The 22,483-nt window shown below is 39.4% G+C and overlaps 1 protein-coding gene across 1 annotated transcript in view; it reads right to left on the bottom strand.

Moving 5' to 3' along the window:
• The window catches only part of LOC126093250 (serine/threonine-protein phosphatase 6 regulatory ankyrin repeat subunit C-like), a 289,268-nt gene that overhangs the window by 216,847 nt on the left and 49,938 nt on the right, over positions 1-22,483 (bottom strand). The window contains exons 2-3 of the mRNA XM_049908709.1: positions 3,536-3,623; positions 3,167-3,364 (exon numbers count right to left, since the gene is read on the bottom strand). Of these exons, the coding sequence (XP_049764666.1) occupies positions 3,167-3,364; positions 3,536-3,598 (261 nt within the window). The 5' untranslated portion in view covers positions 3,599-3,623. The remainder of the gene's footprint in view (positions 1-3,166; positions 3,365-3,535; positions 3,624-22,483) is intronic.

The following is a 22,483-nucleotide window of genomic DNA, read 5'->3' as shown; positions in this document are numbered from 1 at the left end:
CTATCATTGATCTCTCACATAAAGGACATATATTCCAAGCAAAAGGTACACTTATGAGCACTAGAAGAGGCTGTGATAAAAACTGGGGTCTAAAGCTCAAAAGTGCATACTGGATATACACCACTGTAATAAGACCTATGATAATTTACAGGGCTAAATTATGGTGGAATGAAGTAGAACAGAAGGTGGCTGCTAAGGAGCCTGGCAATGTGCAGATTGGCCTGCTTAGCCATAACAAGGGGAATTAGCAACACACTTACTGGTGGGGTGGAGACCATGCTGGACATGCTCCCACTAAACCTTTGGGCTGCAATGGAGGCAGCAGCAGGGGCATCCACATTAAAAACTGGAAATAACTGGACACCAATAAGATATCCAGAATCTCACACCAATATACGGAGAGTGATAAATATAATAATGGTCAGTAAAATATCAGCTGAATCTACAATTACTTCCAGCTTCTTTGATAAATCTTTCAATTTAACAATTGAAGGAATGAAGCAGTGAAAGAATGAACCATTGCACCATTCAGCAGACACAGTCTGGTTTACTGATGGGTCAAAAAGAACACAAGATCATAAGGCTGCAAGGATTGTAGCGTCTACATTTATTCAGACACCTAGCAGCTCTGAACTCTGTATCAGCCCCTTGTGAGACCACGGGAAAGCAACAGGGTAAAACTGCTGTGGGTCCCTGGTCACTCAAGAATGAACAGCAATGGACAAACTGATAGGCTGGCCCGGAGAGATGTGATGACTCCATTTATTGGACCGGAGCCTACCGAAAACATCACCAATGTGATGGTAAAATCAAAACTACATAGCTGGATGAGAGGAAACATGTATAATATTGGACTATGATCCAAAAACATAACATGGCAACATTCTGATGCCAAATCCATATTTCAAGAGAAGTTCTATAATGCTGAATTGGAACAGGAGACAGATTAAATTCATGGCAGATCTAATGACTGGCCACAGTACTTTAAGAAACACCTGCACATGATGAGTATAGAGAAAGGAGCCCCTAAGTATAGACTATGTCGTAGAGGAGATAAAACTGAACCCCCTAATCTTCCAATGCAAAGTGTTTGACATCAAAAGACACAGAATATTTGGGTCATTAAGTACTGAAGAAAACATGTCTAATAATGAACTAGTAAAGGGTCTCCTATTACTCTTTAAGGGCACTGGTTGGCTTTACTAGAATCACACAGAGTAAAACACACAATAAACTCAGTTTCAATCCATCCAATACTGTGCTATGACCACTTGTTTTTGTCTCCCTGTGCAAAGTAAATTAAAGCAAATCAAGTTCCCCATAAGGTATATGGTGATAAATATTCATACATATGAATTACAAGAAAAAGAATCATGCATGGTAATTCTTATTGTTTACCAAAGGTATATGCATTTACCACTGTCACTTAAAGAGTTAAAATAATCTTTGAGGAGACATTTCCAAAAGTAGCCACTTCTACAGCAGCAGCTAAGGAAAATAAATGGCTAATTGAATGTATTGAAATGTCATCAAAGACACATAAATTCCTCAAAGAAATTCACTGACAAAATAATATTTAATGCAGAAAATAAAACCAAAGTTGTGTGGGATGTCATAAAACAAGAAACTGGAAAAGGCAAACATGGATATTATACAGTGCAAATCTAAGAGAGGGATAGGATAATAGAAGATCCTCAGCAACTGACAAATTTTGTAAATGACTATTTGTCTATTACTGTGGAAACATTGCAGCAAAATCTACCTAAAACCCATAATGACTTGCACAGCAAGTGCACTGATGATGTTTCCATAAGAGAGGTTGACATCAGTAAGACAATACAAAATTAACAATATAAGAAGCCAGCAGGTATAGATAATGTTCCAGTCTCTATTCTGAAGACTGGATATAGATCATACAAACCCAGTAACAAACGTAATAAATGAGTCCTTCAGTTCAGGCACTTTCCCAGAGTACCCAAAGTATGCATAAGTTGTGCCCTTACTAAAGAAAGATAATACAGAAAGTACCAAAAACTAAAGGCCAGTTTCACTATTCTCATCAATAACTACATTTATCTTGAAAGATAGACTAATGAGTTACATGAATAAATACAACCTTTTCCAAAGTAGAAGTACAGCACTGGCCATTTCAAAGATTACAAAAGCGGTACTTGAATCTTTTGACAAGGATAACAGTGTTATAAGCATATTCTTAGACTTGTCCAAGCTTTTGACAATGTGAACTATGAAATCCTGCAAAACAAGGTAGAAGCACTAGGTGTAAGAGGAACAGTGAACAATTGGTTCAAGTCTTACCTGGCAAACACTGTTCAAAAGGAAGGGATAGTTCATACATCTGCTGCTGATACATTTTAATAAAACAACTGTCAGACAAGAAACATATAAATTTACATGTTTTTCAGGGTAGCGCAGTGGGTCCAATTCTGTTCTTAATATACAGAGATTCCCAGCAGGAATGGTTAATATTCAAGGGTATGAGAGAAATGATCATTCAAAGCAAAAAGTCTGTTAAATATAGGCTTTAAAATGTGCACCTTAAGGGCTATGAGCATTCTACATCTTCAATACTGCGAGACAAATCTTTTCCAGTGCAAGCTCTTTGCTTTCCACATTTCAGAAGAAAGTAACATGGGCCAAAACATGAAAAAATTGTCCAGTAAACATGTGCTCTGAAGTGTATACCTTAAGAGCTATGAGCAGTTGTTTAGTAGAACAGATGTGTTCCACAGTAGTGAAGAGGAACAAATGTTCATAGCTCTTGAGAGATGCACTTAAGAGCCCATGTTTACTAGACTGTTTTGCTTTGAATGGTCATTCCTGTCCAATTCCTGAATACTGCCATTTCCTCCTGGGACACCACGTGTAGTCATTCTCCCATGTACCACTCATGAATGGATCAGGGAAGGTGGGAAACAACAGTGCTACCAGAAGTATCTTCTGCCACATACTGTAATGTGGCTTGTGGAATATAGATGTAGATGTAGATGTGGATGGAGAATCTGGAAGTATGTGTGAAATACTGTGATCATGAACAAGAAGGCACACTGACAGCATCCATTATGCTCCAATTTACAATGAAAAAGAAAACATGAAGTAATTACGCATAATTTAGGACAATTACATTATTTTTATTAACACAACTCACTTTCAGCTTCCTATATTGTGATGTCAAGTTCATGAGAACAGTCTGGCCAAAATTATCAGTATTTTCCAGTGGAAGATGAAATTCCTCCACCAGTAACCTAATAACTTCCATATTTTCACCTGCATCCATTATAATAGAGTAGGTGTCACAATTTTTACATATCTTGTCACCTCCTTTTCTGATCAATTCTCTCAGAGCCTGCATTAAAAAATATGGAAAAAACTAAATTAAACAAACATCAGCATTTCAAACACCCAGTATTCAGATTAGTTAATAGTCAATTATTCAGACTTAACAGTCATATAATATTGCAATTTGTAACATTATTACAATTACAAATGCAAGCTACTAAAAACATTAAATACTAACCTCAATATCTCCTGAGCATACTGCTGTTTTCAGATCACACTGAATCTGTTCTTTCCAACCCATTTTTATCTCCTACAATTATATGTGCCTGAATTAAATAAAAAATATTGCAATGTAGTTTATGAAAAATTCAGTTATCAAATCACATAAAATACTTTTGCAGAACAAAATAAATTGTAAATGTATCTCTCTTCAGACAGGAAAATAGATATTTCTGCCTGTAGCTTCACAGGGTGGAAGCACTGATTATGACAGTCCTGCAAGCAGTGAAAATAATATATACAAGTAAGTCACTTAGCTAATAGGAAAAGATAGTTCTCAGAACGTAAATACTAAACAAGAAGACAACATTTCAATATCAATATTAAATCACATCATTACAAATATATGCAAAATAACAATGTCATATTCATAAAAGATCAATGACTCAAGGATCATTATTGTTATACAATAAAGTCTAAAATGTTTTATAAAAAACTGGAAAATGCAAATTAAAAATGCTCTGTTATTAAAAAATTAGTAATAGAGAAAGAAGCTGGGAGACTAAAGCTTACTGATAACACAGGTATGTTAATAAGAAGCCTAAGCTGAACCAAGAGGCCATTAAATTTTTGAATACGCTTATGATTGATTCACAAAACTGTTAACTGCATATCTAGGGTTTTTCATAGCTTTATCAACAATGTACAAAAAGACAGATTGCTACTTACCATAAAGAAGACATATTAAGTAGCAGACAGGTACAGTTAAAAGACACTTACATAAAGCTTTCAGCCACATCCATCTTCAGCAAAAGAGAAACACACACCATTCACCCACACAAGCAAGCACAGTTCATGCACACAAGACTGCCAACTCCAGCATCTAGGGTGATTTTGACCTCAGATGCAGGAGTTGGCACTCACATGTGCATGAGGTATGTTAGCTTGTGTGCAAGAATGGTGTGTGTTTCTCTTTAGCTGATGAAGGCTGTGACCAAGAGCTTTATGTAAGTGTCTTTTCACTGCACCTGTCTGCAACTTAACGTGTCTCCTTTATGGTAAGTAGCAATCTGTCTTTTCCCACATTGTTAATATTCATGCCTGGAGTTTCCATTGTTTATTTTTAACAATGTACAAAAAGACAAATTGCTACTTATTGTAAAAAAGACTTGTTAAGTTGTAGACAGGCACAATTAAAAAGATACTTACTTAAAGCTTTACTCAATCCCACATCCTAATGCTCAAACACTGCCTAAACAATGTAATCCTCCCAAACGGCCTAACCATAAAGATTCCTTTCTCTGGCTCCCACCCTTCCTTTCACAATGACCTACAACTTTTCAGATTCTGCCAATCCCTGTCCCTCAAAAACCTGGTACTACAAAAACACATCTCCATGGCACAGGCAACACAGCACCACCTCTTCTCCCTCCGCAAGACACTGCTATTGTGCAATCTCCATACATCACGCCTCCAAAATTCTATCCCTTGCTCTCCAGCACACATCCACCCTCATAGCAGCTAAATCCTGCCTATCTGACTTTTTCAACTTGCCACATCCCCCAAAACTATCCTACCAACTCTCCACCAAATCCAGAGGCAAAACATTCTTGTAACACTGTTGTTGACCTTTCCAGGCAAACTTTCAGCTCCACAGAAGTTTCAGACCTATCCAAAGGTGTCATCTTTAGTCCTATACCAAAATTTAAAAATCCTGGACTTGACAAAGACCTACTGTCCTGCAGATCCCTGCAATGATAGCACTTCTTTGTCACCAATTCCTCCAACCAAAACCACCCTAATTCTAATGTTGAACCCTGCCTCTTCTATTTCATACCACCATCCAACACTTCTCCTCCTACCCCCTCCCACCTAACCATGCACTGCTCATCTTTCAGGAATTCCTTACCTCCAACTTAGACTCACCTTCTTTCCCCAGGTCCCTTCCTCCGAACACCAACACTTTAGTAGAAGAAAGAAAAGCCGTACACTATCTCAAAACATATCCTGACCTAATCATCCTACCTGCAGTCAAAGGTCTCACCTATTCCAGAGCAATGACAAGGGCCGGCACAAAGATGAAGAACACAAGAGCAGAGAAGGCTTTGAGATGACATCAGCCAATAATATGCTGACTAGGACCACACCATGACTGGCGCAGCCTCTACAAGAAGAGATTATAAACACTGCTCCTGCCAGCCTTGGGGGACAGTAGAAGACCGGCACTAGGAGAGCAGATCCAGATTAGAAGAGCCGTCATTCTAACTTTTATACTGAGACTTGTGTCTTGTATCAATTGCTTACATGGACATCATATATAGTGAAGGACACTGACTGTTTGCATGTCGCCAATCGCTTGCAACACGTTCTTGTAAACCAAAGTTAAGTATTGTCAATCTACATTATTGCAATAAAAATCATTAATGTGATTTGCTTGAATTTTTGTGTAGCTATCCAAGAAAGCAGCAACCTTTAAGCACCCTATAAGAGATGAGTGGGCAGGGCCCCACACTGGCAACGAGTTATATGATGAACCCAGTGCCTGGTGGCCACGGAATTTTTTGTACTTTGCTGGCACCTTAATTCTCTCTTGTCTTTACTTTGCAGGGGCATTTATTTGCTGTAACAGTTTCTTGTTGTTTTTGCTAATCAGTGTTTTCAGGTGGGCATTACAGAAATTTTCTTTGCTTGCCCTGTCCGTTTGTTGCATTTGTTGCTTCCAAAATGCCCATCCTGCCTGTCCCGCCCCCTGCTCAGGTGCCACAGATGTAAGCATTAGATGCCATACAGCTACCACAGATGTTTCAGTTCCAGACACAGCAGATATCCGCACTACTCAACATGGTGCAGCAGCTACTAGCCAACACTGCATGCCCGACGGCACAAGCAGCACCCACTACAACTGCTATAACAACTTTTCGACATTTTCATGAACAAGAAGAGGAATGGCTCAAGTGGTGGTCCCAGTTTGAAGCGCACCTCCTCGCTCACAACATGCCAGGTACTGCGAAACTTCCAGGTCTGTTAACCACGGTAGGAAGTGCGGTGTTCGGATTAATTCAGTAGTTGTTTCTGAATGCCACTCTGAGTGAAATGTCTTGTGAACAACTGGTAAACTCGCTAAATAACTATTATGACCAACAAATGAATGTGGTAGCAGCTAGGTATCAGTTTTTTAATTGCAAAAAAACATCAGAACAAACTTATAGTGAGTGGCTCACAGATTTGGAAGGTATGATAAGGAAATGCAAATTCAAATGTGCTTGCAGTGCTTTATATTCAGATTTTATGTTGCATGATGCAATTGTGTACAGTGTACCTGATGTCAAACTCAGACAACAGATTTTGAAACAGTCCGATCCATCATTTCAGCAGGTAGTACAATTCAGGTGCTCTGTCGGCTCATAAATTTGAGCAGCCAGCTATTTGTCAGGTTGAGTCCCTTGTTTGTTATTGCCCCATTCAGAGGCAGCTTGTGCTAGCCACGCCGAGTAAATGATGCTCCACACCACAGAAGCAGTTAGTTAAACAGGCAGCTACACAGGCAAACAGAATTAAGTCTTGCCCTCGGTGCTATTCATGTCACAAACGCCAAGGCTACCCCTCCCAACAGGCTCAGTGTTACGCTTGTGGTGGGAAAGAACATGTAAAATCCATATGTTTGCAGAGGAACAAACATAAGAATTTGGCCCACTCACAAAAATCTAATCACAAGGCCCATGTCATTAACGCAGTGTATTCGAAGTATGCAATTGACGGCTTATGCACAAGACATTCTTTCTTGGAAAATGTACATTGCCTGCCATGTATTGCTCGCATATGCAAACAGTGACTTTTATAGTGCTACAATCATGCGAGTGTGAGAACACATTTGGTCTTGATTCTTTTGATTTATTTGGCTTTAACATTCAGGACAATGTGTTGTCAGTGTCTGCATTCCATGCAAAAGGCAGTTAGCTAGCTAGCTTAAAGAATTCCTGGAAGTCTTTTCTGAAGGTTTAGGCAAAGCTAATGATTTTTTTGCCAGTATTACTTCTTGCAGCCCAAATTTGATCTTTTCTTTCCTCTTTGAAATACTATGAGTTTCCTTACAGTGAACTCAGTGTTCATGTATCATAGCCATAAGTTATTACTGATAGCATACAATGGTCAAAAAACTGTTTTTTGCAGCTCAGCTGAGAGTAAACAAACCAGTTTCAGCATCTGTAGGAAAAAATAGAATGATACCTGCCATAAAGATGACACATTAAGTTTTACATCTACATCTACATCCATAATCCGCAAGCCACCTGACGGTGTGTGGCAGGCAGGCAGAATTAGAAAGGCACTCACACATAAGATTTCAGCACAGACTTCATCAGAAAAAGAAAAAGACACATCTCCAATCCCTGCTTAAAGCCTTAGGCCCTTCCAAGAAACTCTCACCTGACTCCATTTCCATCCTTGCCCCTGTGACACCCTGCACACCTACCTTCTACATGCTCCCCAAAATCCACAAACCTAGCAGTCCTGGATGTCCCATTGTGGTTGGCTATTGTGCCCCCACAAAAAGAATTTCTGCCCTCTTTGACCAACACCTCAAACCAATTGGCCATAATCTAGCCTCCCAAGTCAAACATACCAAACACTTCCTTCAGTGACTCTCCACCATACCCACCACTTATTCTCCTGAATCCCTACTGGTCACTGTTGACGTCACCTCCCTACAACCAACATCCCTCATGGTCTTACCACTATTAAACACTATCTTTCCCAGTGTCCTTCAAGCTCCACATTCACTACCTCATTCCTCATAAACCTTACTAACTCTAACCTAACCCACAATTTCTCTTTCTTTGAAGGGAAGGTATATAAACAAATCACAGACCAGCCATAGGCATACACATGGTATCCTCCTATGCCAATCTGTTTAAGGGCCATCTAGAGAAGATCTTCAAAGCCTCCCAAAATGCCAAACCTCTAGTCTGGTTCAGATTCACTGATGATATCTTCATGATATTGACTAGAGCCATGATGTAATTCATTCCTTCACAACATCAACACCTCCTCTCCCATCCGCTTCACCTGGTCCTCCTCAACTCAACCTGCCACCTTCCTGTATGTTCGTCTCCTCCTCTCTGTATCTCTACCCACATTAAACCAACCAACCTACATTTCACTGCTGTCATCCCTTTCACATCAAAAAATCCCTCCCTTACACCTGGCCAACTGGGGATGGCATACCTGCAATGATAAGAACTCGCTTGCCCAACATGCTGAGAGTCCCATCAAGGCCTTCACAGACAGGCACTATCCCCCAGATCTAGTCTGCAAACCGATCTTCTGTGCCATTTCCCCTCACATCCCCAATTTCTCATCATCCCAAGCAGCCAGCCAGAAAGAAGTGCCCTCTCCATCACCCAGTACCTCCCCAGGCTGGAACAACTCAACCACATCCTTCAGCAGGGCTTTGATTATTTATCATCATGTCTTGAAATGAGGGAACCGTACCGGAGATACTTCCCACTCCTCCAAAATTGATGTTTCATCACCTGCACAATATCCTAGTCCATCTCTATGCCACTCCTAATCCCAACCCCTTGCTTCAAGGATCATGTCCCAGTGGAAGACCCAGGTGCGAGACCTGCCCAATCCACACACCCAGCATTTCATATTCCAGTCCTGTCACAGGTTTACCCAGCCCATCAGGGATGAGCCACCTGTGAAGGCAGCCATGTTATTTACCAGCTCTGCTGTAATCATTGCACATCTTTTTACATTGGTATGACTACCAATCAACTGTCCCCAGGGAGAACAGCCACTGCCAAACTGTGGCCAAGAGCAAAGTAGCCCCCTGTGGCATGACATGCAGTTCAACATAACATACTTGCTTTAAATGGCTGCTTCACTACCTGAGTCATCTGGATCCTTTCCTCCACCACCAGCTTTTTGGAACTAGGCAGATGGGAGTTTTTCTTATAACACATTTTCCACTCTGGTAATTATCCTGGCCTCAGAATACAGTAAAATACTGTCCCCACAACCTCCACGCAACAGTTTCCATCCCCTCTATCCTATCATCTCCCGCCCATTCTCATCTTCCACTCTGTTTATCTACCACCCTCTGCCAACACACCCACCCACCCACCACTCCTCTCTGTTTTTTGCTTCTTTTTTTCCTCTCCTCCCTGTCCAACAACCTCCTGATGCAGAACCTGTTGGCATTCTAGTCCCTGTGCATTCCACCAGACAGCACTCCTCTCTCCCCCCATCCATACACTGCTATCGCTTCCCCCTCCCTGCCCCCTCCAGACAGCTGTTTCCATCCCAAATGATAACTGCACTCTGGCCCAAGCTGTCAGAGTTGGCAGTCATGTGTGCATGTGGTGGGCATGCTTCTGTGAATGAATGGTGTGTGTTTCACTTTTTCTAGAGAAGGCCATGGCCGAAAGCTTATGCGTAAGTCTCTTTTAATTGTGCCTGTCTGCAACTTAACATTTCATCTTTATGGTAAGTAGCCATCTATCTTTTTTCTACATTGTTGACATTCCTACCAGGAGTTTCCATTGTTTAATTTTGGCATCTGGCACTCTTCTGAGCTCAAACATAATGAGGCATCTCAAATAGAAAGTCTACCTCCAAAACAACCAGCAGGAATTCTGAAAATATCAGTCATGAAAGTCAGACTCAGTCCTTTCTCACTAGTTGCGAACTACGGCTATCATATACATGCAGTATTTCTTGACTTCCAAAAAAGAATTTGACTACAACCAAACCAATACTTATTATGAATGTAAAATCGTGAGGGTTATCAAAGAAAATCTGCAACTAGATTGAGGATTTCTTCATAAAGAGGATGCAGCATAATATCTTGGATGCAGCTCCATGAAAGTATCTTTAGATGTGCTCCAGGGATGTGTCTTGGGACCCTTGCTGCTTATCATTTATATTAATGACTTGACAGGCAGTACTGGTAGTTACTTCAGATATTTTGCAGATTATGCTGTTATCTGTAATGAGGCACTATCCATAACAACTGCACAAATATTCATTCAGATTTTGGCAAGATTTCAAATTTGTGCAAAGACTGACATCTTGCTTCAAGTATTCAGAAATGTAAAAAGGTGTACATCACAGTAAGTAAAATTATAGAACACAGTATTATAATATCAATGAGTCACAATTGAAATCAGTAAATTCATACAAATACCACAGTGTTAACAATCAGTGGGGATATGAAATAAGATAATCACATGTACGTTTACTGCAAACATTGTGAAGTGCATAGCAGAGGTACATGTACCACATGTTAGCATGTGGTACATCATAATCTCATATGGAGCACAGGAGGAATGACTGTTTAAATGCCTTGTGCATGTTGTAATGAGTCTAATCTCATCTTTGTGGTCCCTAAGGAGATGGTACATATCACAGATCAGAAATGAGCTCAAATATACTCACTTTAAACTCATCAGCAGGCCCTACAATGTAATCTACAAATTCACCATTTCTGTAAGCTATGAACATAGTCACATTCTAAGATTCTACGTCATCATAATGATTGGGATGACTTGTTGCACTACCATACAATTCCAAGATACATGAGAGCTACATTAGCTTGTGGATGCAATGCACTTGTTCATAAATTCTGGATTTTCAGAAGCTGGCATAACTGCATAATTAGTCCTGACTTAAAATTGCTGCCATGACCTGTTACAAGAGCCTCTGGTGTTCCAATAATCAATTGTTGGCCACGGCTTGTGCCACTGTTTCAACTTGCTGGATGAAGATGGCAATCATTGAAACTTAATGTGAGAGTGACTAATGATGGTCAACTTTCTTGGGCCAATTCAGCAAAAGCCAGTAATAAATAGCTATGTCCTGACATTTGGAGCACAACATTATGCAGAAATGATTAAATGAATTGTGGACTGTGATAAATCTGTGAAAGAAGAGATTTAAAGTATTTGAGATGTGACGTGTGAGGAATTTGGTTCTTGTTCAAATGAAGATTTCCATAAGTTTCTTCCTAAAATTAAGGCAGATGCTTGATACTAGAAGAACTCCTTTAGCCAGAAATTACCTTTGTCTGTATTAGTTTGCATTTATGTCCTTCTTGCTTCAACCATTTACTTCCAACACAGCCGAATTTCTTTATTTCATCTACCTTGTGGTCACCAATTTGTAGATTAAGTTTATTTGATAGGATTGGAAAATAACGTCCATTCAGTTGCAAAATGATTCTTATGTGTACTTTTGCTGAAGTGTAACCATGTCCAAAATTCTAAAAAATTAAGTATATTGCTAACTCATTTTTGTTACTTCTCAAATTATTTTCAACTTTCTTTGGTTTGCCCTCAATCCATATTCTGCACTTATCAGACTGTTCCTTCCATCCAACAGGTCTTGTAATCCTTCTTCACTTTCACTGACAGCAATGTCATCAGCAAGTCTTATCACACATACTTTTACCCAAAATTTTAATCCCACTCCAAAACTTTTCTCTAATTTCCATCTTTGACTCTTCAATGTACAAACTGAACATTATCGAAGAAAGACTACTTTCCTGACTTACAACATTTTTAATCTGAGCACTTTGTTCTAAAAAAGGTGACTTAGGAATTTTCCCTTGTGTGACAACATCGTGTGTTGATTTAAAGTTCTAGATTCACAAATTTTACTGTTTATGTCTCTTCTTCTGCATAATCTTTCATTGATTGTATCAGTACCTGTTTGTATTGTGATATATTGTGAAATTTTGAACATTCATGAGTACCAAGATAAACTAGTACTATTATAGTCTATTGTAGGCTTAAACTAAATTGTGCTCTTTCAAAATTTTTGAGGACAGTAGGCCTATCCTTGTTCAAAACCATGTTTCTCCAATTTCACTGTACAATTACATGAGAAATAGGTTAGTTTCAGAATTTTCAGACGCTTACAAAACTATACTTTCATAAGTTAGTGCTATGAGTGTTTAGGATATGTAATTTAATTTGTACCAAATCAGTATTTGTGGTTCACTGTTCAGCCAAAGTATACATCACATCCAAATTTCATTGTACATCAACAAATAAACGTGCATATTTGAGAATATTTGAAAACTACCATTGTTCTTTGCATAATCTACAAGCAATATGTAACAACTTGGCATCTGTGATAAAATAACTGTAGCAGATTTTCTAACAAACATATTGTGTTACATCTAGTTTTCTCTTAAAGAGGAGTAAGCTTATGTTTATTTATTTACACACCAAGTTCCATAAAACCAAACTGAGGAGCAAATCTCCAAGGTCATGGAGCGTGTCAGTACATGAAATTACAACATAAAAGTAATAACAGAGAAAAATAAAATGTTTATGAACACAAAAAAGTCAAGCCATAACTTTAAGTAAACGTAATGAACAATACAACAAGAATCAGCATAATTTTCAAGGAACTCCTTGACAGAATAGAAGGAGTGACCAACGAGGAAACTCTTCAGTTTAGATTTGAAAGTTTGTGGATTACTGCTAAGATTTTTGTATTCTACTGGTAGCTTATCGAAAATGGATGCAGCAGTATACTGCACATCTTTCTGCACAAGAGTTAAGGAAATCTAACCCAAATGCAGGTTTGATTTCTGCCAAGTATTACCTGAGTGAAAGCTGCTTATTCTTGGGAATAAGCTAATATTGTTAACAATAAATGACAGTAAGGAATATATATATATTGAAAGGCCAATGTCAAAATACCCAGACTTGTGAACAGGGATCCACAAGAGGTTCGTGAACTTACACTACTTATTGCCCGAACTGCCCATTTCTGAGCCAAATATATCCTTTTAGAATGGGAAGAGTTACCCCAAAATATAATACCACATGACATAAGTGAATGAAAATAAGCAAAGTAGACTAATTTTCATGCTGAACGATCACTCACTTCAGATACCGCTCAAATAGTAAAAATGGCAGCATTAAATCTTTGACCAAGATCCTGAATGTGGGCTTTCCACGACAGTTTACTATCTATCTGAACACCTAGAAATTTGAACTGTTCAGTTTCACTAATCATATGCCCATTCTGTGAAATTAAAATGTAATGTTTTGGTGAATTGTGTGTTAGAAACTGTAAAAACTGAGTCTTACTGTCATTTTGCATTAGTTTATTTTCTACAAGCCACGAACTTATATAATGAACTGCATTATTTGAAACCAAGCCAACGTTGCACGCAACATACTTTTTTTAACAAGCTAGTGTCATCAGCAAACAGAAATATTTTAGAGTTATCCATAATACTAGAGCGCATATCATTTATATAAATAAGAAACAGGAGTGTCCCCAACATTGATCCCTGGGGCACCCCCCACTTGACCGTACCCCACTCCGACTCCACATCACAGCATTCTCAATACTGTGAATAATGACCTTCTGCTGTCTGTTGCTAAAGTTATGTTATCTGCATTTATCCTAGATTAACTCTGTTTTCAAGTTTGTTAACACCTATAACTAACATTAAAACATTTTAGGAAAATAGTAATTTTTATAACAGGTTTTTGTGTTGCCTTAACAGATATCTCTTTTTGTGTATCTGCTTCAATTCTTGGATAATCAGCGACTTTTTAGCTCAACAGATTAAAAGGAAATCAGCAGGTTTAATTTAAAGTTATTTGTTCACTGCCTGGTAATACGCTGCACCAGCCAAAATGCAGCCCCACAGCGAATGCTGTTCTCAAACACAAGATGAGTTCGTTGACATTCATAAGTTGCTGTAAATCGCCCTGACTGCTGTCAAATGATTGGCAGCTGCTGCAAATTTGTGTGTTGGAAGTACTTCCAAGAGTCATGTGCCTGTGACACAGGAACCAGAGGTACCTCAAGTAGCATCTTCTCCTGTGGATCCTGTCTCCTCTGCAGAAACCACAGGATCTGTCATTACTTGTCCACTTGACTGCGAGTGGCTTGTCAATGGTAGATCTAGACGTCCTATGCCGGGTGAATGGGTACCAGGGAGGATTCAGGGTGTCGTACTGATCCCCCTAACCAACAAGTGTATCTGTGATGTCTCTTACAGAAACGGAAAGTGAGCCAGTGGGACTCACATCAACAGTTTTTGGGAAACCTGTTTTGTACGGTTCAGGAGGAGGCAAATGCAAAAGGGTAGGGATCTATTAATCACCGGCAGTTAAAAAGTATGGTGAATGATGGTACCCCTTAAGGTAATGGCATTAGGGGACAGGAGAGGACACCAGGTGCACTCAGTGTATGTGCCTGTGGGGCTCATTCAACATGTTGAAGAGCAGCCATTAAGGGAACAGGGTGCAAACAACTTCAGATTGTGGCGCACGTTACAACAAATGATGCCTGTTGTCTGGGCTCTGAGGTCATTCTTGGTCATTCCAGTAACTGGCAGAGAAGACCAGCCTTGCACATGGAGTTTCAACAAAGCTCACAATTTGCAACATTGTCCGCATAACTGATTATGGCCCTTTGGTTCTGAGTCAAGTATGTAGTGCCTCGAGAATTTCAGTGTAAGTTCTAGAGACACTTGGCTTTCCACTGTCTTGAACACTGGATATTTTAAGTAAGAGGGTGAGAGAGTGGAGATGTGTCTCCCTCACTGCCGGTTTTTGTGTGTGCAGGATGCACGTGTATCGGGAAAATACTGAAACGGTGACGGTTGATCAGCACAGACAAGTGTTTGCAGCGTGCGCCATAGAAGCTGTATGTAACAACTGTATTGTTGTGAACAAATGAATTATGTATTGAAGTAAACACATTTACTTTGGATTTTCTGGTGTTGGACTTGCGAGAAGCAAGAACTGGTTTTGCAATTGTATCTGTTAGTATCTAATGGTCCAAGACAGGGTTGACTCGCGAGAGTTGAACACTTGTGTGAAACTTGTGAAGTTGTTTTATTGTGGAGATGAAAATATAACAGAGTTGAACAAAAGTATCCTGAGAAGACAGAATCATTTCAAGAGTAGAAAAGAAGTCTATTTTGAAATTCCTTTAATCAGCTATAGTCTTTGGAGAAGAAGAGTTTGTGAAGATCAACACAGCCGTCCGACCCGAGAAGAAGATCGGCTGCACACAATACGTGAGCCAACTGTGAGAGATGTGTGAGTCTTTCACCCCAGTCCCACACTGTCTCCTGTCATCCAAAAACCATTAGAAGTGTAAGGACTGAACCAGAGACTTTGAGGGTTCTGTGGCAAACTAGGCTGCAACTGCCTAAATTTGTACCATAGAGTTGAGAAATGTAGGGTTCCCCTAAATATGTCAGGTGTGCACTACACATCAGATGCTGCTACTCTGATAGCTGACTGTTTGTGGGATGCACACAAGAGTTTTTAGATTAGGCAACTCTCCATCCAATTGAAATAACAATAGCTGTAGGAAACCGAGAAGTATTAGTGTAAGAGCAAGAGACAAGCCTCCTACAGGGAATACTAATGGTGAACTGCCAAAGCATTCACAACAAAGTGCAAGAGTTCGAAGTGCTCATGAAAAACAGTTAAGCCCACATAATACTATGTACAGAAAGCTGGTTGAAGCCTGAAACTAATAGCAGTGCCATTTTAGGGGAAAACGTAAGTGGATATCAATAGCCCAGGTAAATGGGAAATGGCAGTAGTGTATTTGTCACAGTACACAAGAAAATCAAACCCACCGAGATAGAAATTGAAGCTGAATGTGAGATTGTTTGGGCAAGTCTCAGTATCAGGGGTGAACCGATATGATAAATGAATCCTTCTATCGCCCACCAGATTCATCTCCTCATGTAACAGAAAACTTTAGAAAAAACCTCAGTTCACTTGTACATAAGTTCCCCAATCATAATCATTGGTGGAGACTTTAATCATCCAACAATTAATTTGGGCAATTACAGTTTTGTTTGTCATGGACATGATAAGATATCCTTTGAAACGTGACTAAATGTCATCTCTGAAAACCACCTATAACAGATAGCTAGGAACCCCACTCATGATGTGAATATATTGGATCTAATGCCAACAAATAGAACTGACCTCTTTGAGGATGTCCACATCGAAACTGGTATTAGTGACCACGACATGGTTGCATTTACAATGATTACCAAAGAACAAAGGACAACTAAAACAAACTGAAAGATATATGTTCAGTAAACTAGATAAAAAATCAGTAGTGTCATATCTCAATGAGGGACTTGAAACTTTAAGTGCAGGTCAGGAGCATGACGAGGAACTCTGGCTCAAGTTTAAAAGAATAGTTGAACACGTACTGCACATACATGCACCCAGTAAAACAATTCATAATTGGGGGGGGGGGGGGGGGGGGGGAAATCTCCATGGTATATAGTCATTGTAAAGAAACGTCTAAAGAAACAGAAATTACTGCACGATAGGTGTAAACAAAATGTAGGGTGTTTATAGATAGAGAGATACTCAATGAAACATGTTTGGTTGTCAACAGAGCAACATTCGATGCCTCCGATAACTACCATAGCAGAGTATTCTTATATGATCTTTCACAGAGCACAAAGAAATTCTGATCATATGCAAAGGCTGTTAGTATTACCAAAGTTAGTGTCCAGTTCCTAGCGAATGAGACAGGAACTGAAATTGAGGGTAGCAAAGCAAAAGCTGAAATGCTTAACTCCATTTTCAAATCTTCCTTTAAAAAGGAAAACCCAGGAGAATTGCCCCAATTTAATCTTCATACCACTGAAACGCTGAATGAAGTAAGTATTAATGTCAGTGGTGTTGAGAAACATCTGAAATCACCAAACTAGAATAAATCTACAGGTCCCCAATGGAATCCCTGTCAGATTCCACGGTGAATTTGCAGCTGAGTTAGTCCCTCTTCTAACTACGAGTATAATCTATTTTAGATCCGTTGAACAAAAAACCATGCCCAGTTCTTGAAAAAAAAAAGGCACAGATCACATCCATCTACAAGAAGGGTAGCAGAAGTGATCCACAAAACTACCGTCCAATATCCTTGACATTGATTTGTTGTAGAATCTTAGAACACATACTGAGTCCCAACTTAATGAGGTATCTTGAACAGACTGACCTCCTTACCACCAGCCAACATGGATTTTGAAAATATTATCATGTGAAACTCAACTCACACTTTTCTCACATGAAGTACTGAAAGCTTTGGATCAAGGTAACCAGGAGGAAGCAGTCCTTTAGGATTTCCGAAAAGCATTTGACTCAGTACTGCACCTACACTTATTGCCAAAAGTACAATCATATGGGGTATCAAGTGAAATTTGTGACTGGATTGAAAACTTTTTGCTAGGGAAGAAACAGCATGTTACAGTATATTGGTTGGAGAGTCATCAACAGATGTAGAAATAACTTTGGATGTGCCCCAGGGAAGTGTGTTGGGACCCTTGCTGTTCATGTTGTATATAGCAATGACCTCACAGACAATATTAATAGTAAAATCAGGCTTTTTTCAGATGATGCAGTTACCTGTAATGAAGTACTATCTGAGAGAAGCCGCATAAATATTCACTCAGGTATTGGTAAGATTTCAATGTGGTGCAAAATTTGGAAACTTGCTCTAAATGCTCAGAGATGTAAAATTTTGCACTTCACAAAATTAAAAAACGTAGCATACTATGACTATAACATCAGTGGGTCACTGTTGGAATCAGCCAACTCATACAAATACCTGGGTGGAGCACTTTGTAAGGACATGAAATGAAATAATCATGTAGGTTCATTCTTTGGTAAGGCAGGTGATAGACTTTGGTTCATTGGTAGAATACTGGGGAAATGCTGGTGTCACAGGTCAATTCTCGAAAACTCTTCCAACACACTGGTTCACAGCAGCTGCCAAACGTTCCAAAGTTGTTGTTGTTGTGGTCTTCAGTCTTGAGACTGGTTTGATGCAGCTCTCCATGATACTCTATCTTGTGCAATATTCTTCATCTCCCAGTACCTACTGCAGCCTACATCCTTCTGAATCTGCTTCGTGTATTCATTTCTTGGTCTCCCTCTACGATTTTTACCCTCCACGCTGCCCTCCAGTACTAAATTGGTGATCCCTTGATGCCTCAGAACTTGTCCTACCAACCAATCCCTTCTTCTAGTCAAGTTGTGCCACAAACTCCTCTTCTCCCCAATTCTGTTCAATACCTCCTCATTAGTTATGTGATCTACCCATCTAATCTTCAGCATTCTTCTGTAGCACCACATTTCGAAAACTTCGATTCTCTTCTTGTCTAAACTATTTATCGTCCATGTTTCACTTCCATACATGGCTACACTCCATACAAATACCTTCAGAAAAGACTTCCTGACACTTGAATCAATACTCGATGTTAACAAATTTCTCTTCCTCAGAAAAGCTTTCCTTGCCATTGCCAGTCTACATTTATTATCCTCTCTACTTCGACCATCATCAGTTATTTTGCTCCCCAAATAGCAAGACTCCGTTACTACTTTAAGTGTCTCATGTCCTAATCTAATTCCCGTAGCATCACCTGACTTAAATCGACTACATTCCATTATCCTCGATTTGCTTTTGTTGATGTTCATCTTATACCCTCCTTTCAAGACACTGTCCATTCCGTTCAACTGCTCTTCCAAGTCCTTAGCTGTCTCTGACAGAATTACAATGTCATCGGCGAACCTCAAAGTTTTTATTTCTTCTCCATGGATTTTAATATCTACTCCGAAATTTTCTTTTCTTTCCGTTACTGCTTGCTCAATATACAGATTGAATAACATCGGGGAGAGGCTACAACCCTGTCTCACTCACTTCCCAACCACTGCTTCCCTTTTATGTCCCTCGACTCTTATAACTGCCATCTGGTTTCTGTACAAATTGTAAATGGCCTTTCGCTCCCTGAATTTTACCCTTGTCACCTTCAGAATTTGAAAGAGAGTATTCCTGTCAACATTGTCAAAAGCTTTCTCTAAGTCTACAAATGCTAGAAACATAGGTTTGCCTTTCCTTAATCTTTCTTCTAAGATAAGTCGTAGGGTCAGTATTGCCTCACGTGTTCCAACATTTCTACGGAATCCAAACTGATCTTCCCCAAGGTCGACTTCTAACAGTTTTTCCATTTGTTTGTAAAGAATTCACGTTAGTATTTTGCAGCTGTGACTTATTAAACTGATATTTCGGTAATTTTCACATCTCTCAACACCTGCTTCCTGTGGGATTGGAATTATTATATTCTTCTTGAAGTCTGAGGGAATTTCGCCTTTCTCATACATCTTGCTCACCAGATGGTAGAGTTTTGTCAGGACTGGCTCTCCCAAGGCTGTCAGTAGTTCCAATGGAATGTTGTCTACTCCTGGGGCCTTGTTTTGACTTAGGTCTTTCAGTGCTCTGTCAAACTCTTCACGCAGTATCATATCTCCCATTTCATCTTCATCTACATCCTCTTCCATTTCCATAATATTGTCCTCAAGAACATCACCCCTGTATAGACCCTCTATATACTCCCTCCACCTTTCTGATTTCCCTTCTTTGCTTAGTACTGGGTTTCCATCTGTGCTCTTGATATTCATGCAAGGCGTCCTCTTTTCTTCAAAGGTCTCTTTAATTTTCCAGTAGGCAGTATCTGTCTTACCCCTTGTGAGATAAGCCTCTACATCCTTAGATTTGTCCTCTAGACATACCTGCTTAGCCATTTTGCCCTTCCTGTCGATCTCGTTTTTGAGACGCTTGTATTCCTTTTTGCCTGCTTCATTTACTGCATTTTTGTATTTTCTCCTTTCATCAATTAAATTCGGTATCTCTTCTGTTACCCAAGGATTTCTACTAGCCCTCGTCTTTTTACCTACTTGATCCTCTGCTGCCTTCACTATTTCATCCCTCAAAGCTACCCATTCCTCTTCTACTGTATTTCTTTCCCCCATTCCTGTCAATTGTTCCCTTATGCTCTCCCTGAAACTCTGTACAACCTCTGGTTCTTTCAGTTTATCCAGGTGCCATCTCCTTAAATTCCCACCATTTTGCAGTTTCTTCAGTTTTAATCTACAGTTCATAACCAATAGATTGTGGTCAGAGTCCACATCTGCCCCTCGAAATGTCTTATAGTTTAAAACCTGGTTCCTAAGTCCCTGTCTTACCATTATATAATCTATCTGAAACCTTCTAGTATCTCTAGGGTTCTTCCATGTATACAACCCTCTTTCATGATTCTTGAACCAAGTGTTAGCTATGATTAAGTTATGCTCTGTGCAAAATTCTACCGGGCAGCTTCCTACTACGTTTCCTTCTCTTCTTTTTCCTACTGTCGAATTCCAGTCACCCATGACTATTAAATTTACGTCTCGCTTCACTACCTGAATAATTTCTTTTATCTCATCATATATTTCATCAATTTCTTCATCATCTGCAGAGCTAGTTGGCATATAAACATGTACTACTGTAGTAGGCGTGGGCTTCATGTCTATCTTGGCCACAATAATGCGTTCACTATGCTGTTTGTAGTAGCTTACCCGCACTCCTATTTTTTTATTCATTATTAAACCTACTCCTGCATTACCCCTATTTGATTTTGTATTTATAACCCTGTATTCACCTGACCAAAAGTCTTGGTCCTCCTACCACCAAACTTCACTAATTCCCACTTTATCTAACTTTAACCTATCCATTTCCCTTTTTAAATTTTCTAACCTACCTACCCGATTAAGGGATCTGACATTCCACGCTCCGATCCGTAGAACACCAGTTTCCTTTCTCCTGATAACAACATCCTCTTGAGTAGTCCCCACCCGGAGATCCAAATGGGGGACTATTTTACCTCCGGAATATTTTACCCAAGAGGATGCCATCAACTCTAAGAAAGTCTATTAACAAAGTTTCAAGAATCAACTTCAAATGATAACTCTACAGATATACTACAACCCACTACGTATTGCTCACATAGTGGTCATGAGGATAAGTTTAGAATAATTACTGCATGCACAGTGACACTTAAACCATCATTCTTCCCACACTCCACACGTGAATGGAACAGGAAGAAACCCTAAGAAGTGGTATAGTAGGATGTACCCACTGCCATGCACCTCACAGTGGTTTGCAGAGTATACATGTAGATGTAGGTCTTCCACTGTTAGTGTTCCCTCTTGGTTTTTTGTACATACTGTATATTACCCATTTTTCCCATAGCCCACACCTACTTTTCTAAGAATTTTGAGTATCTTGGGCCATTTTAACTTGTCACATGCATTGTCTAAGATGACAAATCTTAAGAACATGTATAGATATTTCTTAAATTTTGCTTGTATTATCTAGCAAACCATACCATTATTATTTAGATGGATGCAGGAAGTATATATCTACAGTCTAAATCCAACAACTTTGGCTATAAAATTAGAGAAGATTTATTTTTTATATTGGTGATTGATTAAACTTGTTTGATCTGCTTATGTTGTATGAAAATTCCTGCATCTATAGGTTTTTAGCTACAGTCTTCAAACTCATAATATATTTCTGAATAAACAATTTTCAATAACAATACTGCAGTGCTTTGTTGTTCAGAAGTACGATGCAGTATTCCTTTGGACATGGATGCATGTATATCCATTATGTATATTCCCATACAAGGGAAACATTTTAATTGAAAATCGTTTGCTCGGTGTTGGTGGATAAATATGATACTGAAGTGGATGAGTTGTTCAGAAGTATGACGCAATGTTCATATCAGCAATCATCAGCTGTATAATGGTATGAAGATATTGAAAATCGGTGCCAGACCGGGACTCATATCCAGATTTCCACCCTTATCGCGAGCAGTCGCCTTGCCATTAGACTATCTGAGCATGCTTCCAAGATCAAAACTTCAGAAGAATGTATTATTGTGCTATATATCAAGAATTGTAACCTGTTTTTTTTATACACTTGGTGATCAAAAGTATCCGGACATCTGGCTGAAAATGACTTGAAAGTCATCGCCCTCCATCGATATGCTGGAATTCAATATGATGTTGGCCCACCCTTAGCCTTGATGACAGCTTCCACTCTCACAGGCATACATTCAATCAGCTGCTGC

The sequence above is a fragment of the Schistocerca cancellata genome, chromosome 1, assembly GCF_023864275.1.
Source record: "Schistocerca cancellata isolate TAMUIC-IGC-003103 chromosome 1, iqSchCanc2.1, whole genome shotgun sequence".
Taxonomy (NCBI): Eukaryota; Metazoa; Arthropoda; class Insecta; order Orthoptera; family Acrididae; genus Schistocerca; species Schistocerca cancellata.
This window is presented reverse-complemented; position numbering and strand designations above follow the sequence as displayed.